This window comes from Syngnathus floridae, chromosome 4 (assembly GCF_059516105.1).
Source record: "Syngnathus floridae isolate MCC-2025c chromosome 4, RoL_Sflo_1.0, whole genome shotgun sequence".
NCBI classification, from domain to species: domain Eukaryota; kingdom Metazoa; phylum Chordata; class Actinopteri; order Syngnathiformes; family Syngnathidae; genus Syngnathus; species Syngnathus floridae.
Window position 1 is genome coordinate 13,219,175 of NC_142416.1, and position 19,972 is coordinate 13,239,146.

The 19,972-nt window shown below is 38.3% G+C and overlaps 1 protein-coding gene across 5 annotated transcripts in view; it reads right to left on the reverse strand.

Annotated features, from left to right (window-relative positions):
* sgcz (sarcoglycan zeta) overlaps positions 1-19,972 on the reverse strand; it is a 167,639-nt gene that overhangs the window by 89,394 nt on the left and 58,273 nt on the right. The window contains exon 2 of one of the 5 annotated variants that reach the window (XM_088374282.1): positions 1,726-1,921. The exons of 3 other annotated variants lie outside the window; for them this stretch is intronic. In XM_088374282.1, coding sequence (XP_088230408.1) covers positions 1,726-1,921 — 196 coding nt within the window. Of the gene's footprint in view, positions 1-1,725; positions 1,922-19,972 lie in introns of those variants that run through there. One more of the 5 variants, XM_088374286.1, reaches the window with a different exon arrangement.

The following is a 19,972-nucleotide window of genomic DNA, read 5'->3' on the forward strand; positions in this document are numbered from 1 at the left end:
GAGCTTCATTACACAGACATCTGTCAAGTGTATGTGCAATGTCTCCCTATTTCATATAAATGTCACACAACAAAGCAGATGCGAGTTAAACACCTGTTTCAATGAATACAAATACAATTGTTTTGTTTGTTACAATATTGATACAAACATGTATTTTTCATAAAGATTGCAAGTCAAATTAGTCTGTGACCATTAAGAATTAAAAATGTCAAAATATAACTATTATTCAATTATTTCAGTTGAACCTATTAAATTATTAATTATTATTATTATTTGTTAATGTCTTATTTGATGAAGTGCTCTGCAAATCTATGTAGTATTAATGTGCTAAATTTATAAATTTACATTGTTTCATCATGCAATAATGTAATGCTATCTTTATTTGGACAGCAATGTATTGTATAATATATCAATCAATGTATATAGCAACAGGCGGCCCATGTGTTTTCTAATATCTTGCCATAAAAATTCCACGATACTGTAATAAATTTTCGTTTCATAAGAGGGCTCTGCTCCTTATAGCTCATATTATTGCCGCTCAATATGTTCTACAATGTCAGTCATCTTGCCGATTTTTTTAAGAGTGCAGTTCCCATCTTTATGTTCAGCCACTGTTACCATTTTTAATGGGTCCAACTGAAATGCCAATGCAAAAGCAACAATGGCATAATAGCTTCCTGTGCTTATTTATTCCCTTGAGTGTGTTACGAGCCCCTTTGCCTCCTTTTATTACTTGCTTCCTTAGTCCCTGCAACTTGAGCAATTGTCGCCAACCAGGTATATTCTTGCTGTTAAGGTGGCAGTAAACATGAACCTGCCCATTGGAAAACGCATAAACAATACGACACAACTGTTAAAATTGACAGTCCGCCTGCTAACTTATGTTGAATAGTCTTTTTTTTTTTTTTTTTTTTTAAAGCAAAAACGTATACCTTTGTGCAGACAAGTACCTAATTAAAACTTCCAGGTCTATCCAAGGTATGGAAACATGCATTATATTCTTGCTTGCAGGGACACACTATCTTTATTGCAACGCATCAACATGTGCAAACACACACACATACGCACACACACACAACGTGATTAAAGAGCAAGGCCATCTGCTACTGTGAGGAGGCTGAAGGGAAAACACAATCTCAGTCGATGCAAGCCTTGAGACATGTCATTTACATCCTCCTCTACCAAAACCTCCGGTTGGCCACCTTTCAATCTGCACTTTCCTTTTCTCAAGTTAATGCCACATCCAACCGAAAAATCCATACCCTACCATGATATTTATAGATAACCCCGGGTGTCCCTGATGAAATGAATTAAAATGTGTCAAGCTCAACATGCACTTAAAATGCAATGTCAAGGAATAGTGAATTCCATCTTCTAAAAAGGGGCTGCTCCTGAACGTAAGCTTGAGATATTACAAAAATATATTTTTTCTTCAGCAACATGTAATACAATTTGGTAAAATATTTTTAGTGCATGATTTTTCTTAATGAAACAAGATCAGGACCAAACAAGGGTGGTGGTGGGTTCTTGAACATGTAATTCAAAATATTCCGATTTTTCCCCCCAGACTTATAGTTTCACCTGCATATGAGAATGTTCAAATATTCCAATGCATGGATTTAATAGCCTTGCCTTAATAATATAACATTATCGTGAAAATATAGAGGGACTGTGCTAGGTATCACTTACACTTTCAGAATGGCGACATATGGGCTGGTTCATTACCTGTAATATGACAACAGCTTCCACATGAGACGTGTGTGGGTAAGTGCACGTTTGTGTGCGTGTTTGTGTAGTTGGCCTGCACCTCAATGCCAGTGTTGTCATTAGGTTGCAATCAAAGACTAACAAGCTCCAGATAGCGACCACCAACACACATCCCCCCTGGAGAGAGCACATCCTTGTCCACGTCCATCCACATCTATGAACAGATAAACTCGAGTCAATTTTAAGACCTGTTAAATGAGGCTTTGATAGTATCCAACAACACATGAAGAAACAGAGAACCTATACCGAAGTGTAAAACAATGATGTATTTCTATTAAATCTGTTAAATATGTAGTGCAACTACATGGACAGATCTTCTAACAAACATGTTCAGATCTGCAAGTAGGAAACTAGTACTGTATATCAAAACATTATTTTCCCTACAGCAGTAAACTGGTCCTTCTTATAAGGAAAATAAAAGCACCAGTCAATGCTTAATCATGAAGTTCTTAACAAAAACCTCAACACAGTAATAAAACCATGTTTGTGTTGTAGTCTGCTGTTGACTACAAAATGAAACGTTACAAACAGACCTTTTGCTTGGCTATAGCTCACACTTAGTTCATTCTTATGGTAGGTAAGAGATAGTATACAGTTAAACTTCAACTAATTCAAAGACATTTGGAGTATCACCAAAGTAACGAGAGAAAATATGTCCTGTCATGAAAATCCAATCCTCGTAACCAAACCTCACGAGACCTCAATTCAGTCTGCATCAAATTATTTATTTGGGCGCCTAAGCTGAGGAAGGAAGCTGATGGTATGATGGGTGGGATAAAGCCCAGCTTTTATTCAATGACTATCCAATGTTTAAAACTGAAATGCCAGGAATGCCTAAAGCAAGCTTGAAACTTAGAATTGACTTGGGGAGATGAGCTAACCAATATGTGCTGTTGCAAAGAGGATTTAAAAGTAAATATTGTTTTATCCTTTCAGGCATTAGAAACAGGATTATACACTGTTCAGATTTCACAGACTCCAAGTAATTGAACAGACAAAAGATGACGAAGTATTGAATACAAATAATGTGTCGATACAAATAATGTGCCTGCTATCTTTTCTGATACTTCAATAACATGAACTATTTAGTTGCACAGTGGTGGTTTCATAATAAGGTTTGCACTGTTTGGACATTCTTCAGTTAAAATTATAAATACCGAGAGGTTATTGCCAATAATAAATCAGACAAGTGTCGCTTGTGTCTTATGTGCAGTAATTTAGCAATCAGACCTTTCTGTGCTGCTCCGAGTATATTGGCAAATGCACATCAATAAATGCCCAGTTTAAAGGCTTACTTAAAGGTAAATGCAGCATTTCTGTGACTAGTAATGACTCATTGAGTGTGTGCACGATATATATATTCCTTCTTTAACAATACACAGGCTGGGTTTGGCTTGGGTTTCTAAAGTCCTGCCAACTGTTAAGTCTTGTCTTTGTGCCAGTGCCTGCTGTCAGCACCACCTGTGCCATGAAAAGGAAAAACCAACCTTTCCTCAGTCCTTTGTTGGGCAGGACATGTTGTGACATTTTAACAGCAAGTTAAAAATGTGGGTGAGAAATCCCTAAAGTGGATTTTCTAAAAAGCTGGTATCAAAATTGGGCAGTTGAAAGATCTCATGGGATTTTATTTGGGGATGGACATTGGAAGTTAAAAGAAGTTCAAAGAAAAATAATTCAAAGTAAAACAACACTGTACCTGGTATTTATTTTATTACTATAACAGTGCAGTGCAGATTTGTAGATAACTGCAAGTCTAAGAATAACAGACTCACCATTTTTCATCCCTGTTTTTGCACACCTTCTTATCCCTCCTGTCATCAACGCTCATACTCCCATAACAATACTTCACCCATATGTACAACGGAAAGACGTGACCTTATAAAATCCATAAATCTTCTTCTACTTTTGTCACCATCTGGTTTCTTTGTCTTGGTCTCTTCAGAAGTATGACAATATGCATGTATGAGTGGAGCGTGAAATACAAGGACTAATTTTCCCAGAGAGTGTACTGACTTATGGCTGACTTAAAATGACTTTTCTCGGGTTTACCCAAGTTCACCTGAGAGAGGACCAAAGACTACTAAAAACAAGACCTACAAATAAAGAAGAACAATAAAACAGGTTGCCGCTCCTCAAAATCCACACCTGGAAGCCCAACAAATACCCAAACACACGCATATGCCACTCATTCAGTTCATCTATTCTCCTAAGCTTAGCTTTACTGTTTGGTTAGGGTTCAATTTAAAATATTTTTGCTATTGTATGGCATTGAGTATAAAAAAACAAAACAAAACAAATGTCATCAGCTTGTATCTGTTGAGTCTCATATTTGAATGTGAACCCGTCCTTGTCGAAAAGCCTATTCCCATTTGTGCTCAAAGATTCTTCCTCTGCTCTCCAAAGTACTGATTACAGTCACTCTTCATGGGACAAATCATCTCCCACAAATGGAGATTCTATTTTTAGGCTAATTTCTTGCTGTTCCTTTCATCCCTTTTGCACAGGCTGCTAGCAGTGAGGCATGTTAGAGGTTGCATAGGACACATTACACCATTTAGAATATCTTGATTTAGACAGCAACAAATGTGAGTCAGAAAAGCACCTGGGAAACAAACTAGTATTCATATTTATAAATTGAGAATACTTGGTTCTTTAGATAGAAATATTAAAACACAGCAAGCCAGGGGTTGTTTGGGGAGGTGGGATCAGTTTAAATTACAGTATGAATACGCCTGTAATGCAATCAAGTGCAAAAAAAAGTAATCATCACAAACCTCTGTAGATGTGTATGTACCCATGTACCTTCCTTTATTGGTTTAGACTTATACAAGAGAGTGATCACGCAAATCCTTACCCTTTGGAGATCAATAGTAATGCATAAAGAGATTTCCTCTAGTCCAAAAGAGGAAGTAAGACACAACGGAAACAAGCCGGAGGCTTTTGATGGCTTAACTCCCTTGGAAATTTGCTCTTTTGCTCCTTCCGTCGCAGAGAGTAAAGCAGACACAATGCATGCCAAGTACATCCACCACCACAGCAACAACACACACACACACGTCAAGGGAAACCAATGATAGCAGGTAGCCCAAATGCTGCCAAAATGGCTTCCCTTTGTTTTCAAATTGCAATATCCTTATTTCACAGCGGGCATTGTGAGGAATTGTTTCATTGACAAAGAGGTCACAAGGCCAGTCAGCGTGGTAAAATGTTCACCATGGATCACAGCTCATGGCACACACTTGGCAGGTATCATCACTTTAAACTCTGTTATGCATTTAGATACCAGTGGTATTGATAAAATAATTGATGTGAAAAGGTTCATAGGAGCCTGAAATATTGGCCTTGTTATCTAGCCTGTCCTGCTTCACGGTAATGAACCGAGGTAATAGATCCTAAAAATGTACAAAAATGATGGTGTGTCAGAAAAGACTCAGGACTAATACAGCATCCAAACCCAACTCTGCCATATCTTTATGCATTCCTGGAAGGATTCTCGAGAGAATGCAATCGGCATGGCCTTTGAATGTCTTCTTGCATGTCTCATCACCTGTGAAACTCATTTGTATGAAACTTTTGTTTGTGTTTAAAAGTGTCTTTTGGACACCAGACTTGGAACTTTCTGACACACATCATATTTGGTGTAGGAAAACTGTAATCTTGGTATAAAAAATACATATGCAGTTGGCTGCAACTAGAATTCTCATCCCTCGACATGATTCACTAGCACAGGCTGCTTTTCTAACATTCAAGTGCAGTGAGAAAAGCAAAAACCCATACACAGAAAAAGCCAACCACATGACAGGAGCACTACTTATGCACCAGAACGTATTACTAATGCATTCAAACAAGCTAGAAGTAGCCCATAGGGCTGTGTAACAGTGACAAACATATAAACTATGAACAAATACATTTTTAAAAAAGTGACACATGAAGTCAAGATAAAACTACTCATCAACAAGCTGATGTGACATCAACAACAGAATGTGAACCTGTATTTGAAGAAAGAAAACTGCCAGGATGAGCGTGTCAAGGGAAGTCATTAAAAGAGTGTCTGACATTGATTTCAGGGCAAGGTGTGTGTGTGTGCGTGTATGTGTGTGTGGGGGGGGGTTTGTTAGATCCAATGACTATAGTCAGCATTCTATTGTACATACAAATGATTCATCAATATTCACATACTTAACATTGTATTTTACGTTGATGTTCTGTAATGCTACTACTAGACACTTCATTTTGCATATAATTTGTTCAGCATTTGGGCTTGTTGATACAGGGAGCTTAAGACTAATTGCCTGATGACTCCTTTATACATACTACCTTACATCAATCTGTCACATTAGGAACAGCACACAGTCACTCATGCATTCACATATATAACAGAATAAGCTTATGGATTTTGACCAGAAACAGCCAAAGCACATTTTAGTGAGTAAGCCAGAGTGAGACATTCATTTGATTTCTATTATATTGATTTTTATTCATTTCTATATTTTTATTTAACTACTGTACCTTGGACTACTGAATCTTAGTTGTGGTTTTCTGCGTATTTTCTCATGTTCGGTACTTTGGTTAGTGGTTGGAGCCTTGAAAAGTGCTACACAAATAAAGTTTGAATGGCAAGCCGTGCTGTAAATTAACAGTCCTTTTGTTCACGAGGATGAAGAAGAGCGCTAAAGTGAACCTTAGGTTGTCTGCACTGTGGAAAAATACTTCATTGCAATACAGAAGTCAAATTAAGCATTTACCCAAGGGCTGAGCCAAGTGCTGCTATTCATCCATTCACTTGTCCATCTTTACACTCAAGACAAACACAAAAACCTCTAATTTCCTCTGTCTTTCATTGCCCATGTGTTTCTCAAAGAAAGACAGTTAGTTAGCTTCCTGATAGCCTGCTGCCTTTCAACGGAAACAGTTTGAATTCTACAGCGAAGAGGAGGAGGAGGAGGAGAGCAAGAAGCTGAGCTGAGGACGGCAGAGAGGAAGATATTGAGAGCTGGAGGTCATTAAGTGCATGTTAATTAGCCATTAGATTCACATCGAGGAATGACTGCCACTCAGGCTGAGGCTGCTGCACCAGCTGCATGTGTTTGGGTGTGTGAAGGCCCAATAGGAATCACCATCAATCGCTCAGTCACATTCTGTACATCACTGTTGCACACCACCACTGAGCCTGCAGTCTCTCGCCCACACACCGCAGACTGTCGATCATCACCTGAAAATAGGCAGCGGATGCCGTAGATGCGTGTAATTCATATGCAAATACTGAATACATTTATTTCAGAAACACTAGTGCTGGATATTTGTGCATTTGTTATTATTATTATTATTATTATTAGGGTGGGATAAGCAAATAATTATGGTTTGCTTCGTCCAGAGGTGCAAGTGTATTTTTCTTGGAAGATTGGGGCAAACCAATAATGGCCCAACCCAAAGACTTAATGAACAAAAGTAATCAGGCTAGTATTATGTCCTTAAAACAGTGGTAGTTTGCTTATTTTGTCCTAAAATCAGTTTTTTTACAGCCTACTCTAGTGTGAATTTGTGATTAATGCAGACTTAATACAGTACGACAATGCAATAATTAGTTATAATTAAATATTTCTTAAAGATTTTCTCTTTTGTTATTTCATTTTGTATTTTAAAAATCTAAACTACCGAGTAGCATGCGGTAAGGCTACTTATTCTGTGCATCCTTCTACTGATGTGACAAATCTCATAATGAGCTGCGGTAGCTGAAATATTTTCTAGTCCTTGTTGCCACAACCAACACATATTATACACTAACAAACACATGTTTCAAATTTTACATCCATCAATTCTCTTTACTCCGAACACTGTTCCGGTTTGCAAAAGGCGGACTTCACAGTAGACAACCATTGACACTCGCATTCAAAACGTCACTGAGTGGGATCTAAAAACACTGTCCAGTGAGTGTACCACTACACTTCTAATGGCTGTCTCGAATGATCTCTTCAACCAAATAATGAGCATGTTGATATAGCGAATGTCAGTAATGATGAATAATAGGGGATTTCATGTTTTATACATGTGTCTGAGTGAGTGTGACTGATTATGTATGTTTTCTTCATCAGTGCGCGAGAGCAGACAGATTCCCTCGTTCCTAAAGTCCCAATAGTTGTGCACAAGTTCAAAAATGCAAGCTTGGATAAGCAACACGCACCAGTCAGACTTGCATATTTAATGTGTGAGAAACTTTCGAAGTGAGCTACATTCACGTGTTGGCAGAGAAAGGTGGGCTTCAAACAACTCACTGGATTCCTCGATTGCTAGACACTTAAAATCATGTGAGCAGTAATTAATAATTAAGCAAACGTGCATGATGTTAAAATAGTCATCCCACTTAAACCGCCATGTGCACCTGCATAGTACATTTATGCAGACTTCGATGTCTACGACCTAAGACTATTTCTGTGGGGAAGCCTCATCGTTATTCTTGTGTTCCTCCCAGGTGACTGAGCTCTTTCCCCCATTTATACATTAGAGACAAATACTTCAATTTGTGTTGCCTTATATGAGTGAGTCACAGAAATGAACTGCATATGCTTGTTTTTACGATGACCGCCACTTTTAAATAACTGAATGCAACTCCCCGGGGACAAACATCATCTATCACAGACTATGTCTATCATGACTATCATTTTTCTCTCTCGCTCTCTGTCCACCTCCTACCCTCCCTCTCCCTCTTATTTGGATTGAACAGAATTGCCTATTTCACGTTCTGAACAAATTAATTTTCAGTATCTGTTCTTTTTCCCCAGCAATCAGACTTTAATACAAACCTCAGCATGCTCCCAACTTCTCTCACAACCCGTCTTGTTAATAATGCATGCTCTTTCTTTGGCAGCCACTGCTGGAGCTTTTGTACATGAATTGATTTTGAATGTAATTGTAGCACAATGATCCACCACCTCATATCCTTCCTGGCTTTGCGAACGTTGGCTAAGTAGCGCTTTTGTTTTATAGTTTCAGTGTTTGTGTCTTCGTGATAGAGTCATTCATTTAGAAAAAAAATATATTGTGGTAGACCTCACTGCTTTTGATGTTGTGATACAATCCAATTAAGACAAAAAGACAATCATTAAAGCTGAATCTTGTACTGTAAACCATTAATGCTGTCGAAAATGCTTAAGTTCTATTTAATTAATTATATAAATTAAAAGCTTTTGTGCACAAAGTGTAAAAATATCTTAAAATCTGCAGCAGTCCTCGTCAACCATAATCTTATGGTATTTCCTCAACTAAAACTAGGCTTGAACTAAAACAGTTTAGATGCCATCAATCTGACTAAAACATTTTAATTGCTTTTTAAATGTTCTAGTGAGGAATTTTACCTATTACATTTGTCCAGTCTCACCAGTTTTTTTTTTTTTTTTTTTTGCAGTTTCGTTGCATTCGGAGCTTCTTAGTATTTAAGGTCAAAGTCCAGTTTAACATCCATATTAATCTAAGAAATAGTTTAATACTATTCACACAAGTATTCATTCTTTTCATTTTTAGGCCTGCCTCAAATACTTGACTATTTTAGCTTTTGTGGAAATGTGTTCAATTTGTAGAAGCAGCTGAAAATCATTTTTCATGACATTCCACTATGTCACTTTACATCACTGTCCTGTCATGAAGAGTAGTCCCTCTCTGGATATGACAATCCCTTGGTGTGCACATCTGCATGATATCTGCTCTTTTTCCGCTGCAAAACCAGACAACCCATCAAGAGGCGCTTCCATTTTTCATGAAGTCATCATCTTCTCAAGAACCATTCGTTCTGTGAAACACTACGGAGAAGTCAACAGCTGCCCATTTTTGTCATCCCTCATGAAAAATGGATGTTAACATTTGTTAGTGATGTCTGCATTGTAAATGGTATTGTGCCAGAAGGATGGCAACGGAATATAAATGAATCATTTGTCGTTACTAATGGGACACCATTCATACAATTGTTTGGTTTACTGGCCTGTGAGGCAGGAAAAAGATTGAGATCTCATTCATACTTACATAGCTTATGTATTTTCATACATATTTAAAACTCAACGCTAAAGATGATAATCGTCAAGGCATGCAAAGCATTTTTCCATTAATGTATTTAAAAGTTTACAAACCACCACTCATAGCCTCATATATAATATATCAAATATAAATCTGCCACTTTGTTGGTGAATGGGTTATCAGGCCCTCAGAGGCTGAGTGTATGACATACAGGATATATTACATTCGTGTTTCTGGTATCTGCCGATGAATTCAATACTCCTGTTCTTGTTTTAGCTGTTTTAAATTGCATTGTGTAGCATTTAGCGGGTGGTCTGCACGCACACACACACCCGATACAACATATATATAAGATGACATGTGCCTTGGGATGGGAATCTGATTACAGTAGTCATTTTAGAGCGATATTGCCCAATAGAATTACTGAGAAGGAACACTTTGAATGTGTTGAACTCCTTTTTTTTCATGCTGGAGTTGTAATGGGTTAAATCGTTTTGCCCAAAAAGATTTTGGCCGATGCCTACTTGGATGGTGGCCTTGGCTGTGTCTCAAATCAGGGCCTGCATTCAAAGGGTGGCAACAAATAACAAATTGTGTCCCACAAAGCATGTCCTGATTTCAAGTGTGAAGGTTCCATCAAATCCAGCTGACAAATGTTTGCTACGCCATCCATCCATCCATCCATCCATCCATCCATCCATCCATCCATCCATCCATCCATCCATCCATCCATCCATCCATCCATCCATCCATCCATCCATCCATCCATCGTCTTTGGGTCTTTGAAAAGCACTATATAAATTGAATTATTATTATTATCATCATCATCATTATTATTGTTAATCCATCCTGAATTTGGGTTGATTGCGGGGTCAGCAGCTAAAAGGCATTTTCTAATTATATGAGCATTAGCATTTATTTTATAGTTTTGGACATTTCGCTTTTTTTCTGATCTGCAGGAACTCTAACCAAAATAGAATCAGTTATAATTTTAAGATTATTTTGTGATGGTTTTGAGTAGATTTTGACCAACTCAAATTCGGCTAAAAAACGGTGACATCAGCAACAGAAGATGGGCCCACGTGTTCTTGTTTGGATCACAGTTCTAGCTGTGTCATTTAAGTTCTGTAGACCACTCATAGTGCACCTCCAAAAAGTATCTGCGAAAATTACTGGAAGTTTATTTGATGCCTGCTATGTGGTATAAAGTGCCAAGTGCTCCATCTAGACTTTTCCGGACCCCCATCGTCCTTTATTGCAACTTTTCTCACCTTTAACGGCTGGTCATGAGTCCTTCCCAGCAGTCACAAAGTTTAAGAATCGGTACAGATATTGCAACTTCAAGCACTAAAAGGTGCTTTTACTGACCAACTATGATAACGGATACAGGTTACCTATTCGCTCTCTCACTCATGCTACAGAGTGAAAAATTGGATAGTTAAGTAGGCAAAATCAAAACGTACCTTTTTAGCTGCTAACTAAATTTATTGAGAGTGAAAAATGTTCTTAAGTTAATCGATATAAGGTTCTCCCAGGATCCACTCAGACCTCATTTCCACAAAGCATTCTATCTTCAATTATGTTTCAATAACTGTGTTTCAGCCAAATGGTGACAGAAAGAGAAAATTGTACACCGTGTTTATAAAATTATAGTTGAACGAGTCCTGCACATCCAGATGCACTTTGACACACACTGTAATGCAAACTCACAACTAGAGTCAGTGCCAGCTGTTTAAGTGACCCATTGCACGATGCATAATGAGCCATGCACAACCCATACAACAATGCGCAAAAAAGCATCCACCCAACCGTTTTCTGCGCCACTTGTCTTGCCTGGGGTCACAGGGAGGGAGTGAGGGAGGTTGGGGAATATTCTGGATAGATCACTTGTCCATCACACGGTCGACATAACCTGAGACAACATTCTGATTGCTGCATTGGATGGAAGCCAAAGACTACCACTGATTCCCCCAGCAGTCAATCTAACTAATACAGTAGAACATCTAAAGTTAAACACAGATCTTTTCTGAAACTCTGACTACCAACAATACAAACAGTACAGTACTAAATCTATTAAAACAAACTTGATGAAACACATTCTAAAGGTATTTGACCAAAAACGAGCATTAAATGAAGAACTCACACCAAATTATGTATGTGTACAATAGTTGCAAAAATCACTGGTATACTTGCTCTGCATACAAACGTAAATCTCACTCTCCCTTTTTTTTTTTTTTTTTTTTTAAATTGCTATGCCAACACATTTACTCACGCTCCTTACTGTCAAATGCATAGACCCACCCTTCTTTGGCATTATTGTCCAATCACATTCAGACACGTGCTCATTTAACACCATTAAAAACGTCCACTCAGAGTTTATACTACTCAGACTCACACCACTCCCGTAGCTCAACTACGAGTTCTCTTCTTGTTAGACTACAATAGAATAGTATATATTTTAAGAAAAACAAAAGGAGGATTTTCAATAATATATTGTATCTAACCTTCAGTTGTGTTACGTGGATTGCTGTAAGAGTTTTGTAAGATCCAACTGTCTTTGAGACCCCAAAGGTTTCTGTGCATGTCTCAGCTATTGCACACAAGGCAAGATGGGAGAGCAGTTGGATGTTTTTCTTTGACACATCAACTGTTCATTTTTCAATAAAGAGGTTACTGATTAATCATGGGTTGTCAGAAACCGACACAAAAGGTTTGATTGAAAAAAATGATGCAATTGATGTATCAAAATTGACTAACTAGATAACACTGAGCTACGATTGTTTTATCAATTATCTTTATGTGGCATTAAGTTATGTTAGTTTGAAAATGTGTCATCGTGTAACACATTTTTATCCTACATGGCCACCAGATGCTTTTGTGATAATATTTTAATTTTTGGTAATGACACATTCTGTGCAATCAACCAATAAGTGGCAGTGAAATTTCAATTTAAAGCCTATAATTTCAAGACATTGTATCCTGTGTCTATTTAGCTAGGGGGAAACAAACCAGAGAAAGAGTTAATACTGCATTAATAACAACCCTATTGTGTTAAGATCATAATGGCGCCTCAGATGCTTATGCTGGCCCGTAAGCCAAAATTGGAAACTACTTAGTTCTGGGACATGGGGAACGGCCATTACTGAATCCCCTGAGTTGAATACAAACACGAGGCAGCACAGCAGAAGCTCATAAGGAGCCTCTAAAGCTCGAGTTATTGTCTCAAATACATGCAAGGAGTGGTCAAAAATAAGCTGAGGCTTAGGAAATAGCCCAGCGGAACAGACTGAATTAGAGTGTCCATCTATTTAAGAACGTACCTGGTGGCTTTGGATTAAACTGTTTATGCAAGTGTAAAATTGGATTGCAGTGATTTCTGGATCACAGCTGCAAAGGCTGCCAGGGCCAAAGTTTAAGTGCACCAACAAAAAGTAGCAGTGCTGCTGTCACTTCATTACTTCTTTGCTGCAAATCTATCCCAAATAGCCTACTCTCTACACGCTCTTTGGACTCACATCAGGCAGATTGCTGACGTCACTGCTCTAGAGTTTACTTTTCTTATTAACACTATATAGACAAATATTTCAACAAAGAAAATTGACATGGCGAAGCAAATGTTCTCTGCAAGACATGGGCACACAACGTCTAGGTGACAAACAAACAAGATGAGCAGAATGGTTACAAATATGTTTATTTATGACAAAGAGCCCAGGAATTTAAAAAGAAGTTGACCGCTCTCAACATTGTCAACGTCAGGTGGCTTGTTTGTACCTAGCAAAAGCACTTATGGAACCACTTACTACCAGTAAACTTACCGAATTAGATGGTGCAGCTGTTGTGAATGACTGACGCATTCAACAGCCTTCCATTAAATGCTATGTTCCATTTGTACTCTGAAATACATTGCACCTTTTATTCATCAAGTGTTTTTCCCCCCCTATTACTTCTAGTTCTAAGTGCCCCATCAGGAAGGATTTTCAATGTTGGGGTGACATTTTACTTATTTTACTTGATTAAAAAAATCATTATCACTTGGCAGCCTACCTGGGATTGATAAGTGGTAAATACTCCTTTTGGGATTCTGTTGACATTTTCAGAAGCAAAGGTTAATTTTGTTTGAAAGCCAAAATGTCTGAATAATTTCACATATAAGTCACTCCCGAGTATAAGTCGCAGGATTTGTTGGGACTGCTTTAGACTTTTGCTTTAGATATTTGTGGGAGGGCATTTTTTCCTATGCTCTAAGTTCCTTATATCTGGACTGACGGCATTCCCCTTAAAATGTTTTTATAAACTCAATACCATTCCAAGGTTCCGATAAGGAGAATGTTTTTTTTCCCCACACAGTGTATTTCAGAGGAGTCAAAGCCTTACCTTGAACCATTTTGTGTGTGTACTAAAGACCAACACATTAAAAAAAAAAAAATACACTTAAAAAGAAATAACCATGTTATTAACCATACTGCCCTGCTGGCAATGTTGGCATCTTTAAAGTCTCTGTGCTTCTTCCTGCTTTCTTTCTCTCGACTTGAGCTATTTTTTCCCCTCATTTCATACCCCACCCTTGTTACCGTGCTCAGAATAGCTTTCTCACATTTGGGGTCTACCTGTTTGCAAAAAGCGGATGCTTGAAAAACTGAACAAACAGCTGCTATGATGTTCCATCTTGCTACAAGACTTGCAGTGATTTCTTTTTCATTTTGCAAAGGTTAGAAGGCCAACTAGTATTTTGCAACATAACACGACGACAAATGCAACATGCGACAGAGTACGTGGTTTACTTGTATTTACTGTAATTGGGCCTACCGCCTATAATAGCTGTTTCTCACTATGTGGATGTAGCTCAACGCCCCATAGCTTCCCTCTTAGACCACAAAAGGAGCTGCGATGAGAAAAAAAAAAAAAAACATCATATCCACTGGTTACAGCCAAGTTTGTGATCCTTTAAGTTTATGGATATTGAACTAATCTTATAAAAGTAGGTACTGCAGTGGGTCATTGTAATTAGTTGTAACAAAAATGTCGCCATTCCTCCAGTGTGTGTCCTATCAGATCACAGGAAGTGGTGGCACAATAATTGTCCCCTTTTTTAAAGGTGAAGAGACTTCAGTATCCATGAGCAAGGTACTGAAAGGTCTACTTACTGCAGCTGTTGTGTCACCCAATTGTGAATGGGGCTTTACCATCACCATTAACATGATCATACTGCAAAAAACATTTTTGTTAAAAGATGAACAGTAATACAAATTGTACAAATTGTCACTGTAAATGCACAAAGTTAACTGTCACACAAGACTGTTTGGAAAAAAATATGTTCCCTTCAACTGGAATTGTTTTTTGCAGTAATAAAAAATAATTTTAAAATCCCAAAATCCATACCAAATTAGGCTGTTTAGAGTGATTCTTGCTGAAGTATGCAGGGCGGGTTTGTTCAAAAGAGAACAAAACAAAAAAATTCTATTGGATTCCATTTATTTTAATAGCCCATAATTTAGCTAGACAAGTTCAATTCTATTGTCATGAATCACAATGGAGTTTCTGTAGCAAGCAAAGTATCATTCATTACAATTCTAAACTGCAGTCTCTATCCATGTGTATACTGTATGAATGTAGCTTTGGATTTAGTATGGAAATTCTGCTTTCTTTGAATAAAGGGCAGCAGCTCAAGCTGAGGCTGAATAAGAATCACCTCACGCTACATACAAAGTAGTATAGTCGCCAAGCGGGTCTCTGCAATTAAAAACTCACTGATCGAGAGAGCATCAAGAGAAGTGAGCAAGTACAATCATGTATGTCATTTATGTTAATTTGAGCCTTTTAGTGAATATTTGATGATGGGCCGTGTTAGAAGTCACGTTAGCTGCCAATGTGCTGCTGCAAGTGGAAGATCAAGTGAGCACAGCGAGAAGGACTAATCACTCTGAACGCAGCTCACATCCACAGCGATCATGATGACATGCCAAGCATTAATGATTCAGAGGCCGAGGCGCTGAAAAGAGCGAAAGAGGGAGATGAGGGAGGAGAGATGCCAGGTGGGAAAGTGGAGGAGGCTGTAGAAAGCCAAAGTTGAATAAGCAGACAGAAAGTGGCAGAGGAGGACGATGCCACAGAGACTTCATTGCTCCCAGCCATTTTGGTTGCTCTGCTCTTTCTGGCTTATTTTTGGAAAGTGTGACCAAACAGAATTTCTGCACAGAGTTGCCCACTCTAGAAGTTAGGACATTTAGAATTTAATACAACAGTAACAACCAATGGTTGGTTCAGACTAACCTTTTCATGGCTATCAAAAATCATACAGAAGGAAAAAACACACCGGTCTACTTTGCATTTGTGTACTAATGGAAGATAACAGCGATCGACTAAGTGTTTGATCAATTTCTGGCATTGATCTAATGTGTTGCCAGGACAGAGATGCGTGTACTACTTTTGACGGCATAACCAATGGTGGTTCGAGGAGCGCCAGGCCGACCCTGCCCACCTTTTTGTGTGTCCTTTGGAGCAAACAAATATCAGAGCTGCTTGTGTGTGCGTGTGTGTGTTTAAATCTGTGCCCCTCTTAAAAAGCCACTGCTCCCAAACCAGCAAATCCAGTATTATTTGTGGAATGAGATAGTTCAAGTGGTAGAGTGGTTGTCTAAGAACCCAAAAGTTTCTATACTCAGCATTGTGATCACGTCTAAGTATTTTTTTTAGCAAGCTCCTGAAAGCCCAGCTGCTCCTGATGCAGCATCATCTGTAGTTGAATGAGGAGACAGTGTTAAAGTGCTTTAAGTGCCTTGAAGGTTAAAACAAACAAAAAAAAGCCCGTAGAATCATCACTGGTTATAATTTCAATTTTGTCAATTGCCTCTATTTTCCATCAGTGCTGCCGGTTTGTGGAAGAGTCACACAAACAAAACAAAAAAAGCACAGAAAGCCAAAGGGAAAAATATTGTAATGATTGCTGGAATATAAAGAAGTATTACAAATGATGCAGTCTGACACTTGTCTAATGCAATGTTTTTTGGTACCCAATATTCTTGCTGACAATAATTTCTCACTAGCAAATTGATAAAATGTGCAATTTACCGCCATGAAGTGCGATCTAAGAGACGACTGAGCCCTGCTGGCGTACAGACAAGGTGACGAGGACCTGCAGCCAAGCCTGTCAATGTGATTACACGCACACACGTGCAAACACACACACATACACACACACGCACACTCAAGCAGCTCTGATATTTGTTTGCGCCAAAGGAAACAGACCACACACAACGCATGCAAAACACACACAGGTGCAGCAACAAAGTGGCAATGACACTGTTGCTGGCCTTGTCTTAACCTCCCATTAGATGTGCAGAGACACAACACGATCACGTTTGACAATTTTGGACTGATTTTTCCTTTGCTTTTTTACCATGAAATAAGGACATGAATAGCCGCTAAGTTTCCATAAAGTAAGCAGCCTTAGTATTTGGTGTAAGTACTACAGTGCTATAGAGTGTTTCTGGTCATTACAAACTGAGGAACTGCCAGTAAATACGTATATGATTGAGCATAGGTGGGTGACTCAGCTAATCAATGTTGAGAGCTGTTTTCCAGTCTCTGCTTTTACACTGATTTGGCCAAATAGGAATCTTATTCGCTCCCTGTATTGAGCAACTTCTAGTAAATAAATGACTTTGACTGCAATCTTCTGGGGCATTTTATGAATTTCAGCAATCTGACCATACGCAAGACAACACATTTCTGTTGGAAAGAAAGTGGCCTAACAGTCAATATTTTCCAAGCTATTGGGAAACCACTTGATGGAAAAATTACCTCCTTAGATAAATATGTGATGTCTTTTTTTTTTTTCAAGATTAAAATGGTATAAACGTTTTTCACATTTTAAAGACCAGGTGATAGCTCCTCAGGCCAACAAACACTGTGGTATGTCGTTCAGCTTTGAGTTTTAAATCATTTCCCAATGATCCGAAACTACAAATGAGATAACATTTGCCAAGGCCAATTCCCGATCAACTCTAATGCTACAGTTGACAGCGGTTGAAGGTCTGTCATCTCCGCTCAGCGCTGCAGAGCTACGGCCGGGATTGAGAAACTCTCAAACTGGTATGCTTGTTATTATTTTATCATTTCTTGTGTTTTGTGCTTTTATGACCCAATTGCTTTGTATAACTGCACTTTACAATAACTATCTATTAAAATGGGTTCACTGAATCAGATATGGTAAACTGCACTTAGGTATATACGTATAGCATTTTTTTTTTATAGCGCTGCCAGGTCCACACTGGGAGCAAATTGGGATTGAGTGTCTTGCTCAAGGACACTTTGACATGGTCACCAGGGTTGAGGATCAATTGCACAACCTTAGCGTTGAGAGGTGAGGGACATTGGTCACTATGCGTTTCCAACCGGAAGTCAACTTGTCCACCTTACGCCAAACATGAAAGAGCTGCCCGCATAGAGTCCATCAGCATCATGACTGTGTTTGACCTTACCATTAATACTGAGATAGCAATGGACAGCTTTCTAGTGCCAGGGGCATGTTGAGCAGTTGGGTAGCTCATTCTTTATGCTAAGCCGCATCTGCCTCCACCGATTGCGGACACTGATGAGACCCCCCCCCTCTCAAAGACAACATGGTGATTCTTGTTTGTCTGAATAATCTCTACAAGTGTCATCAGTGAAAGTTATTGTTTCGAAGTGGCAGTTAGTGGTGGTAGACTGCTTCGACTTATTGATACTTACCAATGCTCATAAGCAATCGACCACACTCTCACACAAATAACCACTAAGTGGGCAGTGTTTCTTTTTAATACAAATTGAATACAAATATGCAAACGTCTCAATGGAATCCTTGGAAAGACACAATAAGATCTATAAGTACCATGAGCATTAATGCCATGCACAAGATCTTTGAACCATTAGATTGCTCAGTAAGCTCCATTGATCAGACTTTATTGGCTATTGATTCCTAGGTGCTGTGCTCACACGAGTGCATTGGTGAAGAAACCATAACGGTTAACAAAGACTGATGACCTGAAAACACGGCCAAGGGAAGAGCCCCAGGCGTGACACGATAAACAAGAAATACTCAAAGCAGTGCTTAAACAATGCACCAACTCTTTTGTATTCGCAAAGTAAATGTTTTATTACGCTGTTACATTACATTCACTACTGTACCTGCAGTGTTATGAAGACAAATTTAAATGAGAGCTGGCTTTTCTCTGATGGGTACATAGTTGAAAAGGGTATTTGCATCAGGTATTAGAATGTGGGTGTCGAGTAGAGGGTAAACATATAGAATTTAATCCCCCAGTCAAAAAGAGAAACATTTGATGTAACAGTTCAAATGAAGGATGAGATAAAATCCCCTGTGACAGTACATTTCGGGGGATATGACACAGCTAAATCCAGTTTTCAACTAAGGATAAAAAAAAAACACAGTACTCAACATTTTTTACCATATAGTCCTTAAAAGTGTGCATTTATAAAGTTATTGAAATCAGGTGGTCTATGATTTTTGAGTACAAAGTCAGGGTTGCATTTCACATTGCTGGCACAAGTGTACAGAAGCAACCACCTTGCAAAAGTTATCAGAGCTACTGTTACTTGATAACTACTATAATTTCCAGAAGCTATTTAAATAATGACCCATGTGATTAATTAAATTCAATGGAAAGTGGCTTTTGCAAAGGCTTCCTGTCAAGTCACATTGTGTTTGCTTGACCGATACATTTCGGTCGAGTGCTTTATAAAACACAAGAAGTCATCATTTCAATTATAATAATTATATACAGACAGAAAACATCTTGTTCTCATGCATTTCTTTACAGTCATTAATTGTAATTGCCAAATGATTGCAGGTCATTAAATCTGTTTCGCCATTAGAGTTGACGTAATCATTTTACAGATTCTACGCAGCATCTAAATTGCCATCGCAGAACATGTATTCTATACTAAAATGCACACAACCAACGCCTTATGTCCCCATCCTCTCTGATCAACAGGACCAATGAAAATATTTGTACAGCAGGTTCCATGGTCTACCTCAGGGACAACCAAATATTTTTGTTTTTTTATTTGGCATTGTTGTACTGAATTATCATACTCATGTCCATTTTGCTGACGTCGGGCCAGAATCTCCAATGTTATACTTTGATATATATAACTGATTATGAGATTATTTTTTTCATAATTGTTTAATGTTAGTAAAGAC